This window comes from Prionailurus bengalensis, chromosome E1 (genome assembly GCF_016509475.1).
Source record: "Prionailurus bengalensis isolate Pbe53 chromosome E1, Fcat_Pben_1.1_paternal_pri, whole genome shotgun sequence".
Lineage (NCBI taxonomy): Eukaryota > Metazoa > Chordata > Mammalia > Carnivora > Felidae > Prionailurus > Prionailurus bengalensis.
In genome coordinates, this window is record NC_057347.1 from 4,043,551 (window position 1) to 4,060,076 (window position 16,526).

Genomic DNA, 16,526 nt, shown 5'->3' on the forward strand with positions numbered 1-16,526 from the left:
AAACAGAATGGAACCCGGGTCCGTTTCAAAGTGCACAGGATCTCTTTCCTTATCACGGTGTCTCGTGCCTCCTCAGTTCCCCAGCAGGGATGAGAGGACACCACAAGACCGGCTTCCTTCTGGCTGCACAGGGAAGGCGTCTTGTCCTGTGTCCCCCTCGCCACCGCTGCCCCCTCCCTGGCTGTGCCTGGCGGCTCGTCCTACCTGGAAAGTCCAGGGCTAGCTAGACAGTTGCCTTTCAGTCTCCCTCTTCTGTCCTTTGATGGTTGGAAAAGGCACTGGGCTTCAGGGCGGAGAAGATCACAGAGAGGTTAAGTAACTTGCCCCAGGCCACACAGCAAGTACGTAGGAGAGTCAGCGTCCACATCTGGGAAATGAGACTCAGGGTTTGTCAACTTCTGCACTGGGGCCAGATAACCCTTTGCTGTGGGGGCTGCCCTGGGCGATACGCATTTGTAAGCATTCTTCTCCCCACAGGTCGTGACTCACAACCAAAGATGTCTCTAGATATTGCCACATGTGCCCCGGGGGTGGGGGGGTCGGTGGGGTTAAAATCCTGAAATTTGCTCTCTCGGAAAATTGGGCTGCCTGTGGAGGCCCGGCTGGGGACGCTTGAAGGTCAGGAGCGAGCTGACACGAAACTTCATTTTCCCTCTTGCAAGGAGAGGGCCAGAGCAATTCTTTTTTTCTTTTTGAGGTTATTTCTGTTTCAAGACCTGTGAAGGCCATAGAAGCTAGGTTTATTTGAAACTGGAATAGAAAACACAGGGACCGCTTTCTTCTCTGTCATCGGAATGATGCTCGAATCCGGCGAAAAGGGCTTATTTTTACCGTCCTGTAGACACTTTCGCACAGACCGTCTTGGCAATTCATTTTATAACACTTGCACTCTTGCAGAATTAGGAACGGGACGGGGCAAGGAAAAGGCCCAAGAAGGTACCGTTTATTAAGCACCTACTATGCGCCCTGCGGGACACACACATCAGTTACACACATCAGTTTTTCTATTTGAATGGTGGCATAGTGAGGTGAGGTGGATGTGTGACTCTTTTAGATGTGGAATGAGGCTCAGAGAGATGCCCAGGGTCACTTGGTTAGCAGAGTAGAGCCAGCCTGCTCTGACCTCCAGGTCCACACTTCTGGAACCACTCTGCTGCCTCTCGGCCCAGCCTCGCTCAGGATTTTCTCCTTCCGGACCCCACCCTGGGCGATCCTGCCCACCGCCGTCCCCGGTGAGCCGTGTTAGAGGTTTTTTTTTTTTTTGCAGCTCTCCCAGCAAAGTACCAGGGCAGAGATTGGAATCCAGGCAGCCAGAGCCTGGAGGCTAAATCTTTTTTTTTTTGAGAGAGAGAGAGAGAGAGAGAGCGCAAGTGGGAGAGGGGCAGAGAGAGGAGGGCAGAGGATCCGAAGCAGGCTCTGTGCTGACAGCAGAGAGCCCGATCTGCGGCTTGAACTCATGAACCTTGAGATCATGTCATGAGCTGAAGTCAGAGGCTCAACCTACTGAGCCACCCAGGCGCCCCCTGGAGGCTGATTCTTAATCCTGCTTGTGTGCTGTTCACTGAACTGGGTAAGGCATTGAAAAGGGGAGACATTGAATGGGAAGCAGGCTCCACGCTCCGAGCTGTCAGCACAGAGCCCGACGCGGGGCTCGAACTCACAAACCGCGAGATCATGACCTGAGCCGAGGTCGGACGCTCAACCGACTGAGCCACCCAGGCGCCCCTTGATGCATTTGAAATTAAATTTTGGACCTTGGTATACTTCCCTCCGAACACTTCACACGTGTTCCTTTTTCCTCGGCTCTTTCCTTGGCTCTTCCAAAATGCTGGGCTTACAGCCTGGGGTGATGGGGCCACAAGCCACGATTCTGCAGCCACCAGAGGCCGTGAGAGGCAAGGCTTCCCCTAGAGCCTCTGCGGGGAGCGTGGCCTTGCTGACGCCTGCTCTGGGGCCTGGGGATGCTGATCTTGGCTGTCTGGCCTCCGGAACTGTGAGAGAATACATTTCTGCTGTTTTCAGCCCGCAGCGTGTGGGAATTTGCTCCTGCAGCCATCAGCAGTAACAAGTGAACACATAAGGGGCAGCACGGAGGGGCGTGGTAGGATCGATGTGGGGTGAAGGGAGCTTCCACATGATGCCAGGGCACGAAGCCTGGTTTGTCTGGGGCTCGCATGAAGACTGGCTCCCGCGGAGAGGCGGATGGGGCGGTTTAGCAGCCGGAAGATGGGAGATGTGGTGTGGACGCATTGAGTGGTGGCAGCATGCCCAGCAAAAGGTGCAGGAGGCATAGACACACGGGGCCCAGCAGGATGGAGAGAAGAACGGGGCAGTCGCTCCAGAGATCGGAGCTGAGTCTGGCTGAGCGCGTGGGAGCTCCCAGGGCTCACGCCTCGGCTCTGCTCATTCAGCACCTTCTGTGCGTGAGGGGGTCTGGGAGGTCTAGAGACTGGCGGAGCAGTAAATTGTGGGGGACTCCCCAGAGGGGTCAGGTCCTACAGAGTCCTGGCCCAGGGAGGGGTGAAGCGGGCCCAGGAGGAGGCCAGGGCTCACTGGTCTGTGCCTAATCTTGCTTCCTTCCCTCATTTCTTTGCAGCCTCAGCCTGAAGCCAGCAGAACCCCTGAGCACCTCCTGTCCCCATCGGCTCAGCTTCCCCTAGGCCAAAGCTTTGTGCAAAGCCACTTTCAAGCCCAGTATAGGTAAGAATCTAGGTAAGGGTGGGGTGTGCTTAGCAGGGATCGCCCAGACTTAGCTGCTGGTAACTGGCCTCCCATCGCCACGCTGCCCCGAGATTGCAAAACAACAGGAACACAAGACAACCCTTCTCTCTCCCATTGGAAATCCCAGGCAGCCCCTCACTCCTTGTTGTCTCTGGCCGTTAGGATTTCTTCCTTCCCTTCTTGCTGGCTCCTGGGTCCCCCGTCTCCTCTTGAAGGGGGTTCTAACAGAGTGTGAATGCGGAGGCCAGGGTTTCGCCCGCAGGCGATCACTGAGAGGTTGTTCAGTTTACCAAGTAATTTCAAGTTCGAGATTTCCCATCAGCGTGGAGGATGTAAAATATATATACATATATATATGTATATATGTATATGTATATATATATGTATATGTATATATATAATTATGCAGGCTTTGCCTTCAGAAAACTTCTCCTTGGGCTCTTCTATCTGTGACAGCTGAGAGATTCCTATAAGACAGCGTATTTCCAAGTACTATAATGTTTTCATGAGACATTGATTGCAGTAAGCAGCCTAAAGTGGGGAAGAAACCTCCCTGGGCTTTCTTGGAGGAGGTGTGCCTTTTGATGGGGGCTCCAAAGGCTGAATAGGATCGAATGGGCGGGAGCATATTCAGCAAGAACAGATAATCAGGATGCAGGGGAAACCATCGGTTACAGACAACCTCCTCTTGGTGACACAGTCCTTGGTTGCTTAGCCTACTGGGTACTTAAAAACGCTCCGAAACGAGTCTACGTTTTACTGTTGTGCATGAAGTAAGGCCCGTTTATTTCCCGAGAGATGCGGTGTGCGTACTGGAGGGAACCTAGATTTCATGGCTAGCCATGAAAGCTACGTGCAGGGTGTCTGCCTTATTTATCTTCAGGCGCCCAGAGCAGAGGCTGCTTGAAACAAAACTGGGACAGGAAAAGAAGAAGAGAGGAGGAGAAAAGAACAGCTAGAAGGAGGGAAAGGGGAACCTAAGGCCAGGGTCGGTTAGACTGCGGGGAAGGGACACCAGGTACCCCTCGTTGGTGTCTTTGCACAACCAATTTACTTATTTCTTGGCTCATAGCGTTCTCTCTTCCCTCTTCCTCTCTTGTGCACGCATGCTCTCTTTCTTCCCTTCTTTCAAGTATCTGAGAGTTGGCTGTGGTGCATGGTCCACCGGTTACAGCCAGGAGCATCACTCCTTGGCCACGAGAGAGAAATTCCAACCAAAGACCCCACATGCACTCTAGCTATTCGATTCTAGAGATGCCCGAGATATTTACTGTTTAACCTGCTACGAGCCCCTTCCTTCTCGGTGCCAGAGTCCAGCTGTGAACCAGGCACAGCCCCTGTTCTCAAGGAGCTCACGTTCTGCTGGGGGAGGTGTTGGGTAACGCTCACACACGTCACAGCAGCTCTTTGAGGTAGTGATAATTGAAATGATAAGACACAGCTTGGGATGTGGGGGGTGGGAGGCGGCCAGCTCTAGATAAGGTAATCAGAAAGGTCTGGGAAGGCTTCTCAATAGAGGGGACATTTGAGCTGAGAACCTAGAGACAGTGAATCAGCTATTCGCATCTCTGAGGACAAGGTCATGCAGGCAGAGGAAAATGCAGAGGCAAAGGGCCCGGGGTTGGAATGATGTTGGCACATCGAGGGACAGAAAGGCCAAGGGAGCAGCCAGGTGGGGAGGGGCGGGAGGTGAGGCTGGAGAGGTGGACGGGGGACGTGTCTAACGTGTCCTGTCCAAGTGTGGGCTTCCGTCTGAAGGGCACAGGAAGCCACTGCAACATTTGAAGCGGGGTGTGGCTGAGGGACTATGGTGGGAGAGTGATGGTGCATGAGACCCCCCGGGGGGGTGTAGCAGGGAAGATGGAGAGGAGTGCACGGGCTGGAACGTGTTCTGGATGTAGACTCAACAGGTCTCGTTCATGACTCTAAGAGTGCAGGGGGAGGGCCTGAGAGCAAGGGAGGAATCTAGGGTGCCTCCCGGGATTTTATGGGGCGTTATCACTGGCAGGTGCTTTGAGATGCGTGTTACAGGTGTGAAAGGAAAAAGGTCTTGTTTTCTTTACACCCCTCTCTCCTCCTACCCCGCCTACAGACCCTCTGCACCAGGCGCGTGGGCGTTTTCCCCACACCAGGCAATTCTGCAGTTCTCTGCGGACACCACCTGAGTGTCCTCCAGGGTGACTCCGTTCCGGACACTGTTCACCTGGACACAGCGTCCGATCCCACAGTTTAAGAGCTCAGTCCCACGAGACTGCTCCCCCCACCGGGCAAGAGTCCCCCCCCTCCCCCCCCCCCCCCCCCCCCCCCCCCCCGCCCCAAGTCCCGAGCTGTCACCTGTGCTTTGACTGGCCGGCTACAGATCGGAGGTCCCCAGGGCCCCCTCCTCACGTTCGGTCACTTGCTAGAGCTGCTCACAGGACTCAGGCAAACAGTTAACTCACTAGATCAGCAACTCATCGTAAAAGGATACAACTCTGAACAGCCAGACGGAAAAGATGCTTCCGGCAAGGTGTGTGGCAGCCGGTGCAGGGTTTCCCTGCCCTCTCCGGGTGCGCCGTTGCCCCAGGACCCCCACGTGTTCACCAGTCTGGAAGCTCTCCAGACCTCTCCTGGGAGCGTTTTTTTCTGTAAGCCTCCTTACCTTGGTGTGATTGATTACACCATTGATCCCTAGGGATTCATTCAACCTCTGGTCCTCCTTTCCTCCCTTGGAAGGGGAGGGGCGGGACTGAAACTTCCAACCCCCTCCCCCGCCCCCAACTGTTTCCCCTGGCCCCCGGCCCTCATCCTCAGGTGTCTGGGGCTATCCCCGAGTCCCCTCAGTAATATAACTCAGGTGTGGTTGAAAGGTGGCCCTGTTGTCCTTCTGGCTCCCATCTCTTAGGTAATTCCAAGAGTTTTAGGAGCCCTGTGCCAGGAACCAGGACCAAAACCAAATATGTATTTTCTTATTATAAATCACGTGATCACACGGTCTGTGATCGGCGTGGGCTGAGTCAGGGCATGATTCCTGAGCAACTGACTTCAAGCCGATCAGACATATTCAAGACCGCAAGCACTCTCTGGGTAGATTACTGTAGGATGAAGAGTAACAACTGAGGTGTTCAAGCTAAAAAGAAAAAAAAAAAGGGGGGACCAGTGACAGCTGAAAATACCTGCTTTGTGCCTGATAGTCTGTAGCAAAGAAAAAAAATACAGTTAGGGATGTCCGTCTGGGCGAGGGCTTTTGAGCTCTGCGAAGCGATTTTCTAGAGTGGCCAATGGATACCAGCTCCAAGCTGGTGGTGTTTCCTGAGGCCCTGGGCACTCTTCAGGGAGGGCTTGCTGGGGATGGAAAGTCGCCGCGGTATTGGCCTTCTTTAAGAGAGGATTCACTGTGGGTGAATTCAGAGACCCCCGTGCAGTGAGGGTGCCGCCTCCCTTTTAGGGTGTTGGGTTTTCGGCTTTGGCTTTCGCTTTGGCCTCAGGGTGCTGGAGGTTACGGGCTACAGGGAAAATAATCAGTTATTCCACATGGTTCGTACCACAACCTAAAAAAACCTCCGTGAGCTTCATAACCGCGGAGCGCCCCTGTGTTGGAGTTTGGGCCACAGGAGGGGAGGCCGTGGGAGTGCACCTGCAGGGGGGGTGTGCGTGCGCATGCGCGCCTGTGGGTATGCGCATGCGCACCTGATTCGTTTCTTCAGGGCTCCTGGCTTTTATTCGCAGAGAAGTCTTACCTGGTCCCCGTAACAGGCAGCATTTCCCCTATGGCCGAGCGTGTTTGTGAAGGCTTTCTCACAGCCGATCTCCGAGAGGTGACATCTTACCTGTGTGTCCTCAGAGTCACCATTGCCGGTGGAGACATCGGGTCCTCTGTCCTGGGAGCAGGTGGCGCAGGGCGGGCGTGAGGGGTAGGGTGTGTCTGCGGCCGCAGGGAGAGGTCGGAGTAGGGCATCATCAAGGGCCCGGGGCTCACTTCTGGGCATTTATACTTGGCGGAAAGCCAAGGGCAGTTCTGTTGGCTTTTGCGTTGGAAGCAATTTGATGGAATTTAAGACACAAAATAGATGAATATATGGGAAGGGGCTGGGGGGGGGGGGGCGGGTAGCGGGGAGAGGGAAACAAACCACAAGAGACTCCTAAAGATAGAGAACAAACAGGGTTGGGGGGGGCTAGATGGGGGATGGGCATTAAGGAGGCCATTTGTGAGGATGAGCACTGGGACTTATATGTAAGTGATGAAACCCTGGGTTCTAGCCCTGAGGGAGCCGTGAAGGGCAGCAGGGTGGTTTTCTGCCCCCTCCCCCACTCCCTACCCCGTGAGAGCTTGGGGGACGACAATAGGACGGGGCTGCAAATGGCCGGCAGGGATGGTGGGGACATGGTGAGGTTAGAAGGTCTCCTGAGGTCACGTGTCGAGGTGGCTGAAGCCTGGAAACGTCCAGAGTCTTCTCTCTCCCTGATCTGTGGGTCCCATTCACTCTGTTGTCATTACTCGTCTTTGAAAAACAGGTGTATTTCACATCCCTTACGCAGTCTATTGTGAAGACCATACGTTTTGCTTTGCTTAGCTTTTGTAGACTTAACACAGTGGATAACTCAAAGAAAAATATTCTTTTTCATTTGTTTGCTTAAGTGCAAAAACAGGGATTTGGAAATTTCCCAGTGACAAAAATACATCCTCTGGGCTTACTTCAATCTAGGTACATGATGGGTAAAGGTGGGAGAAGGATCCGGAGAAACAGGGTGGCAGAGGGGACCCCACAAACGCCAGGTCCCCCTTCTCTCTGGAGCTCGATGCCTGGTATGCACCGTTTTTTTTTACCAGGACATTAGCATGGTTTTCCCAAAGGGAAGTTTCCCAGAGTTATTGGACGTTAAAGTCTCAGGTCTGTTTTCAGAAGTCATGGATGGCTGTTAACTTGTACCCAGGAGAGCTGACCTGCTCTGGCCAGCTCACTCAGGGTCACCTGCGCCCGCACCCTGAAATCCTCAGGCTGTCTTGCTTGTCCCTGGTTTTTCCCATTTGGTCTGCTCCCAGGGAAACCACTCAAGCTGGGCTGGTGCTCTGTGCAGACACTCTGGAAACCAGCCCGTGATCCCAGCCCCGGTTTCCTTGCTGACCGGTATAAGAGCACAGCGGTCAGCTGGGTGGTGTTCCTTGTTCCCAAGGAAGAAGGCAGTGTAGATTTTAGGACAAGGCACGCAGCATCCAGAAATCCCTTACATCTTGGAAGAATGCATCACAAAATTAAGGAAATAAAACTGGAGTACCCGTGGGGAATATAAAAGTTGCACTTGATTTTCAGGGACCACATGCTTAAGTGAGGGAGTGTTTAGTTTGAAAAAGTTTAAAGAATATAAGCATACTGTGTGTATAACTTCTCTGAAACAATTTTTTTTATTGTCTATTCATTTTTGAGGGACAGAGACAGAGCGTGAGTGGGGGAGGGGTAGAGAGAGAGAGAGAGATACAGAATCCATGAAGCAGGCTCCAGGCTCTGAGCTGTCAGCACAGAGCTCGACATGGGGCTCGAACTCACAAACCGCGAGATCATGACCTGAGCCGAAGTCGGACACTGAGCCACTCAGGCGCCCCATAACTTCTCTGAAACAGTTGATGTCCCTCATTCGTTTACACTAAAGACCGCAGAAATGGTGATGAACTTGGACCCTGGAACCTGAGCTTTGCTCTGCCACTTAAGAGCTGTGTGTCCTTGGGACTCTTGCTTAACTTCTCTGTGCTTAGTCTTCTCATCTGCAAAATGGGAATAATACTGGCGGCTATGGGTAGTGAGTGAGTTATTATACTCACAGTGGTTGGAACAATGCCCAATTCATAGTAAACCCTGTTACAATATTAGCTATTTAGCTATTAGGCGCTTTTTCTGAACTCTGTTTCCTCACTGGTTCCACGTTCTGGCTGAACACTAGTGTCCCCGGGAGAGCTGTTGACATCCTGATGCCTGAGCCTCTCTCCCTGCCTCCCTTGAAACAAAATCTATGGGAAAAGGGCCGAGACATTTGCGTTTTTAGGAAAGCTTCCTCTGTGATTCTGGGACACAGTGAGGCTGAGAACCAGGGGAGGAGATGGTGCTGAGATGCCTTCCAGGTTGCGAGCCATCATGCCGTTTCTCTCTCGAGGGGTGTTCGCTTCCCTTCCCGTTCTCAGTGCGCTAACATGTGCAATTAAACTTTTTTTCCTTCTTTGAAAAATTGAGGTGAAAGTTCCATAACGTGAAATCAACAATTTAAAAGTGTACTTCTTGGGAACATCTGGGTGGCTCAGTCAGTGAAGCGGCCGACTTCGGCTCGGGTCATGATCTCGAGGTCCGTGGGTTCGAGGCCCCGCGTGGGGCTCTGTGCTGACAGCTCGGAGCCTGGAGCCTGCTTCGGATTCTGTGTCTCCCTCTGTCTCTGCCCCTCGCCTGCTTGCACTCTTTCTCTCTTAACAATAAATAAACATTAAAAAAATTAAAAATAAAAGGGTACAGTTTCACCGCATGGACGTTCACAGTCCTGTGTAACCACCACCTCTGTCTAGCTCCTCGCCATTTTCATCACCAGAGAGAAAACTGGATACCCCGTTAAGCCTTCCTCCCCACCCCTGGCATCCTCCAATCTGTTTTCTGTCTCTGTGGCTTTACCTATTCTGGATTTATCCATTTAGCCACTGATGGGCATTTGGGTTGTTTCCACCTTTTGGCTATTGTGAATAATGCTGCTGTGAACATTTGTGCACAAGTATTCGTATGAGCACCTGTTTTCTTTCTTTCTTTCTTTCTTTCTTTCTTTCTTTCTTTCTTTCTTTCTTTCTTTCTTTCTTTCAACATTTTATTTTTTGAGGGATGCAGAGACACAGAGCATGAGCAAGGGAGGGGCAGAGAGAGAGACACATACACAGTCTGAAGCAGGCTCCAGGCTCTGAACTATCAGCACAGAGTCCGATGTGGGACTCAAACTCACGAACCGTGGGATCATGGCCTGAGCTGAAGTCAGACACTTAACCGACTGAGCCACCCAGGTGCCCCTGAGTACCTCTTTTCAACTCTTTTGGGGAATGTACCTACCAGGGGAATTGCTGGATCGTACGATAATTCTTTATTTCACTTCTTGAGGATCTTCTTGACCGCACGTGATTGACCTTGAAACTCTGTTTTTGGCCCTCACAGATCTTCCTTGACCTGTCCCCACTGCCTAAAACAGAGCAACACCTTCGATCCTTTCCTGTGTGTGTCACTACCTATCCCCTTGCGCCAGACGAGGTACGTGAACTTGAATCCCGTCCTTAGGCCCTCCTGGGTACCTTCTGCCTTGCACCTACAGTTCTATCTGTCTGGCTTCTCAGCCAGCGTCTCTCTAGAAACCAGCCTTGCAAAGCTGGTGATGGTCAGTTGTTGAATGTTGACACCGTGAAAGGCTACTGCGTCCCTTCTTTGGCCGCAGAAGGAACTATCCACAGCGCTTCTGTCTGTCGGCACCGTAGCCAGGCTTTCGTCTCTGGCCTGCTGGGAAGCTGGCACGGGCCTGTCACTACCTCCCGGCAGACCAGGGGCCAACCTATATAAAAAAAAAAAAAAATTGTCACCACCTGCTTCTCCCTGCTTTGCTTCCAAATCATTTTTGCTCTTTGTGAAGGTGTAGGAAGACGGTTTCTTTCAGGAGCAGAGAAAAAGGGAAGGGGGTGTCGAAGGAGAGGAGAAAAACAGAAGAGAGGAGGGAGGGTAGGGTTCAGTAAGAGGCATGGTGGGCTGGGCCTTTACAAGTAAGAGGCACGTAGTGTAGGAGTTCTAGAAGGCCGGGTCTTGGCATGTGACCGCTAAGACACCTGGCCAATGTCGGCCTCGTGGCCGTTTGGTGAGCACTGCATTGGCACTGAGACGGCTCTCTCCCGCGTTTTCTCCGAAAATATCATCTCTCGTGCCCTCCGCTGCTGACCTCCATTTCTAGGGTGCAGCTGAAGATACGGAGCTCCACACAGCCTCTCCTGGCCACTCGATCCCCATTTCTGCCCCTCTGTGCTGCAAATGTACCACCGGCTTGTCCGTCACCGGTGATGCGTACTGATGGTTGTGAGCTCAGATTCCCGGCCTGACGCAGCATCGCACGGTGCTTGGGAACGCTGACTCCGGGGCTCGTCTGTCCGGGGTTCAAATCCCAGCTCTGTCCAGTGGTCTTGAATCGTAGTGGAAGAAGCTTGACCATTTTACATAACAGATTTCAAAGTTTGCTTTTGCTGAAGGCGATGGATTTAACAAACGGAACCTTGAGATCGCAGATCTGTACTGTGATGGTCAATCAGATGCCTTTTACTTGGAACTAGCTTTAGAAAACTATGCGGGGAGCGGAGACCCTCGGGGATTTGGCTCTCCACCGCCACCTGGTGACGGTATACGTAAAGTACAGTTGGCTTGACCCTGAAGCAGAGATTAGCCTAAGTGTTGGACTTCGACCCAATGTCAGTGGTGTTGGCAGTTCATGTCCATCCTGTAAGGATGTGGACACCTTCGTGTTTTCCAGATTCTTGAGCGTCACGTTGGTCTTCCCCTCGAAGAGCCAGCGGTTCCTGCGGGTTGGCCTGGCCGTGCCAATCCTCAGCACAGTGGCATCCCTGAGGAAGATGGTCGCAGAGGAAGGCGGCGTCCCTGCGGATGAGGTGCGACGGAATTGCACGGGGGGCCCGGTGACCGAATGACTGGAATGCTAACTGGGCCCGCTGACCAGGGCTGTTTAGGCTAATTTCTGGTTCCCAGGTGACCCCCTGGTGACGCGTGAGTTTCTGTTTGATTGGTGACAGTCCCTGGTGTCTGTCTGGGGTGACCGAGCCTTGACCTCTCCCTGCGTTTACTCAGAATTGCCAGAAAAGGATGAGCAAAATCGTCATAATTGCGACCCTAGTAATTGCGACGCCAGCAAACCCTCTGTGGTGTTTCCCAAGTGCTGGGCGCCATTTTATGAACTTCATTCGTAGCCGCTTTCATTGTCATCACCTTGCGAAGTCAGTACCACAGTTCTCCTCCTAACGGTGAGCCGAGAGGGGGCCCTGAGAGGTTAAGTGACCCACCCGAGGTCACACAGCTGGTAAGCAGCTGACCCAGGATTTGCATGCAGGTGGTTTGACTTCACAGCCCGAGCTGTGTACTTCTGCTCCTGAGAATAGGAACCAGGACACTGAAGGGGCGATAAGTGACAAACGAGCAGCTACTGAGGATGTGTGAGAGAGGAGGTTTAGGGGAGACTGGGACGGCTGTGCACTGCCTTTTTTTTTTTTTTTAAGGGGTCTTGGTAAGGAGGTCGGATTTACTGTGACTTTGAGGGCAGAACTCGCAACAGGGACCCCCATGAGAGGGCAGGGTGGAGGTGACGGTGGTCAACAGCCATGTGGCATGATGGGAAGGGTTTGGAATAGGGTCCTTCTTAGGATTCAGTCAATCTCTACTTTTCTGACCTTGGACAAAGTAAGCAACCTTGGTCCTCTGCGTCTTTAACTGTAAAATGCAAATTTTACATCCCCCCCCCCCCCACGACCTCGCAGCATTTTTTTTTTTTTTCAAATTAAAAAAAAAAGTGTTGGGGCACCTGGGTGGCTCAGTCGGTTGAGCATCCGACTTCGGCTCAGGTCATGATCTCGCGGTCCGTGAGTTCGAGCCCCGCGTTGGGCTCTGTGCTGAGCGCTCAGAGCCTGGAGCCTGCTTCAGATTCTGTGTCTCCTTCTCTCTCTGCCTCTCCCCCGCTCATGCTCTGTCTCTCTCTCTCCCTGTCAAAAATAAATTAAAAAAATTTTTAATGTTTAGCCTTTCTGTTTAGGAATAACACACGTGCTCTAAAGGATGCGCACCTTGAGGGTATGGTTTGTTGAGTTCTTCTGTGCACATCCATCCATGTAACCTCCAAGATTACTCACTCTGTGGGCTCCTTCCTGCTCCCACCCAATCAGTGCCTCTGATCTTATCAACGTTTTTACCGGGGTATCACGTGGGGGGAAAGCATGTATCTTGCTTGGTGAACTCAAAGTGCTCTTTGGGGATATATTGAGAGAGAAAGAGAAAATAGGACAGGGGGTGACAGTCTTGGGAGAAAAACCACAAGGGGAAATGATGCCCAAAGGGGGATGTCTGTGAGGTGGAGTTGGCACAATTCAAAGAGTAAAATAATTGTCAGAAATTTGAGAAGTGTGGTGCGTAGGGGGGTAGGAATCACTTGGGATTCCTAAGTGCACAGGCAGGCATTTTGATTGGAACTTCAACTCTGCTTGATTTTAACTGGCGGGTTTATTCCCCTTACATTATCTATGATCATGGATATACTTGGATTTATTTGTATTTTCTTTTTATGCTTTCTGTTTACCCTGCTTTCTCTTTGATTCCTTTCCCTCTCCTTTACTGCTTCTTTCCTATTGAGCAATTTTTATTTCATCTCTTCTGCTTTGGAACATATATATGCTATTTCTATGCTTCTTTAGTGGTTGTCCTTAAAACGCCAACATGCATAATTTAGCAAAGTCTTATGTTAATCTTCCCAAACAGCACAAGGATCTTGGCGTGCTTCAATCTCCCTTCCGCCATTTTATTACTGTGGATATTATTGTCCAGTATTTTTTTCAATATTTATTTATTTTGAGAGAGAAAGAGAACATGAGTGCATGAGCAGGGGAGGGCCAGAGAGAGAGGGAGAGAGAATCCCAAGCAGTCTCTGCACTCAGCATGGAGCCCAATGTGGGGCTTGATCCCCTGACCTGAGATCATCAAGAGTCCTGATATCAAGAGTCCAGGGGCGCCTGGGTGGCTCAGTCAGTTGAGCGTCCGACTTCGCTCAGGTCACGATCTCACGGTCCGTGAGTTCGAGCCCCGCATCAGGCTCTGTGCTGACTGCTCAGAGCCTGGAGCCTGTTTCAGATTCTGTGTCTCCCACTCTCTCTGACCCTCCCCCGTTCATGCTCTGTCTCTCTCTGTCTCAAAAATAAATAAATGTTAAAAAAAAAAATTAAAAAAAAAAAGAGTCCAGTGCTCAACTGACTGAGCCACCCAGGCGCCCCCTGATTGTCCGGTATTTTAATCTCTCCTCCCCTTTCTCCAGATGTAGTAATGGTACTAGTTGTTATTATTGTGGATTTATGTAGTCAGCGCATGTTTACATTTACTAATGTCTACCCTTTTCTTTGGCTCATCATTTCTTCTTAAAACTCAAGGTTTTTTTCTGGATTCTGTTTGTTTGTTTGTTTGAACCCTGAAATGCATCTCTTACAAGAGAATTTTGTAGCTAGTGTGACTTGAATGGGTTAGATGTGTTGAGATGTTGATTCCTTCAGCCCTCGAGGTGACAGGACCCTCAAGGTGGTCACCCCTTTTCTTTGCTACAAGACCAACTTCTGCTTATCCCGGTGTTCCATCAAAATAAACTCCACATTTACCGTGATGTGAAAAAAGTTGGCAAAACTATTTAGAAGTTCTTTCACTGGAGATCTGTTAACAGTAAACACTCTTAACTTTTCATCTGAAGAGAGCTTTATTGTATTGTCATTGCCTGCATGATAGTTTAACTGGGTATAAAATTTAAAAACAAATCCCCCCCCCTCTCCAATTTTATTCCCCCATCTCTTCCCTCAGCAGTTTGAGGGAAGAGATTGTTGCCATTGGGGTATCTGTGGCCAATCTAATTGTTATACCTATTCTGTTTTATTATGAAAAATAAGTAGTATTTTTCACCTAAAAGAGTAAAAGAGATGTTTGAGACTATCAGTGGCTTTTAGATTTCTTGCTTAAGTTTCCTTTGAGAAATCAAGAGGGAAAATTATCTTCCTTATTCCAGGTGATCTTAGTTGAACTGTGTCCCAGTGGATTCCAGCGGTCTTTCTTTGATGAAGAGGACCTGAATACCATTGCAGAGGGAGATAATGTATATGCCTTCCACGCCCCTCCACCACCTGGCCAGGAGATGCTCTCGGGTACGATGTTGGTTTGCGTAACCGTATTTGGATATTATGAGTTATACATTTGAGAGTGTACTCCTTGCATGCTAAGGCATAAGACATTTACTTTTTGAATTTGGACCTGTCAGGCTTATTTTCTCTGATATTTGCTGTACAGATGGTTGATTATCAAGAATTATCTAATCACTCAGGGGTTCTCAAAACCTTGATGAGTATCAGAGTCACATGGAAAGCTTGTTGAGGCAGAGGTGTGAGTCCTACACACACAGTTTCTGGTTGGGTAGGTCTGGGGTAGGACCCGAGAACTTGCATGTCTGACGGGTTCCCAGGGGTGCTGCTCCTGCTGGTCCTGGGACCACCCTTTGAGAATCACTATTCAGAATAGGTGCCCAGGTGATCTTTGTCTTTAGGACTCTTGTAGTTCAAGGCCTGTGTTTTCTTGAAGTAAAATGGTTACAGATTGGAGCAGTAGATGGCCAGAAAGGTTATTAAATGACTTTTGTTAACAACCCCACTTCCTGATGCTTGCTTTTGCTGAACTTTGCACTGGCCTAGAAGGTCAGTATCCGACAGTCTTCCGTGGCAGTTCATTATACATTCTGGCCCAATTAGCTAGTCAAGAAGGCCTGTATTTGGAGGAGCCTGGGCCAGCGTTGCCATATAGCCCAAGTGAATCCTGTGCCCTTGGTCATAACCTCAGCCAGCCTAGGTGGCAGGCCATGGGAACCAGATGTCTGGTTTCTCTGAGTCAACGGGGAGCCCCTGTGCCTGGAATCTGGAACAGGGCATTGACTGGCCCTGATTATGTTATAGTTCAATGAAAAGGCCTTCATGTCAGGTTCAGTCAAAGGTAACACACCTGTGCTTTGAAAGTCAAATTTTCAGACCGGAGTGGAAATTGAAGATTGTCTAACTCTTCCACATCCTCAAGGGTGAAGATTCTTACCTTCTATGTGTTCTTCTTTCATTGGCTGAGAAAGCCAGAGCCAACTCATGGCTCTCTGATCAAGGCATAAAAGCAGCCCGAATCATTTTGGAGTATTTTTCAGATTGGTTTTGGGAAGTGTTCACTAAAATCCCTGCCCACGTTTTAATATTACGGGCTGAACACAATGGCAAATTCACTACCACGTATATGACCTTTGTATACCAGGTATCAGATGGCACAGGGGTCACATATCTTAATATCTCTTTCCTTAAAGTGCTCTGGAGTCTCCCAGGGGTGGTTGATAGATGCTCAAAAGAGAAGAGGGGCAGGAGAATCCGGGGCTGTGCCCCAGCGAATTCTTTAAGAATGCACCGTAATTCTCTCTCTTTAGCTCACCCACCTGGTCTTTCCATCTCCCCGCGCTTGGCAGCCCATGGGGGTCAACGGTTACCCCCGCCTGTCCAGAGTGAGAACAAGGTGCTGATCCTCCTCTGTAACTTGGCGGGGTCCGGGCAGCAGGCCAGCAGGTATGTTTCATTCCATCTTCTTTTTATGTGATGCCTGGGATGTGTAGGCATGGACTTGGAATTCTGTCTAGAGTAATTCGAATTTAATAAAATCAAACATCCATTCTCAAGGTTAATCAACTGGGAGTAAGGTACTTTCTTATCATGAGGATCATCAGTAACTGCCTTAAGCAGATGGCGAACGAGGGGCTCCTGGTGGCTCAGTCACTTAAGTGTCCAACTTCAGGTCATGGTCTCGCAATTCGTGGATTTGAGCCCCGCGTCGGGCTCCATGCTGACAGCTCAGAGCCTGGAGCCTGCTTCCAATTCTGTGTCTCCCTCTCTCTCTGCCTCTCCCCTTCCCATGATCTTTCTCTCTTTCAAAAATACAAAAAACATTAAAAAAAAAACAGAACAAAGTTTTAATTATTAAAAATTATGATATAGGTTGTGCTTGGGT

The 16,526-nt window shown here is 50.5% G+C and overlaps 1 protein-coding gene across 1 annotated transcript in view; it reads left to right on the forward strand.

Annotated features, from left to right (window-relative positions):
* Positions 1-16,526, forward strand: part of USP43 (ubiquitin specific peptidase 43) — a 62,497-nt gene that overhangs the window by 14,732 nt on the left and 31,239 nt on the right. Inside the window, 5 exon segments of the mRNA XM_043583109.1 lie at positions 2,597-2,700; positions 9,876-9,968; positions 11,224-11,359; positions 14,512-14,647; positions 15,952-16,087. Coding sequence (XP_043439044.1) covers positions 2,597-2,700; positions 9,876-9,968; positions 11,224-11,359; positions 14,512-14,647; positions 15,952-16,087 — 605 coding nt within the window.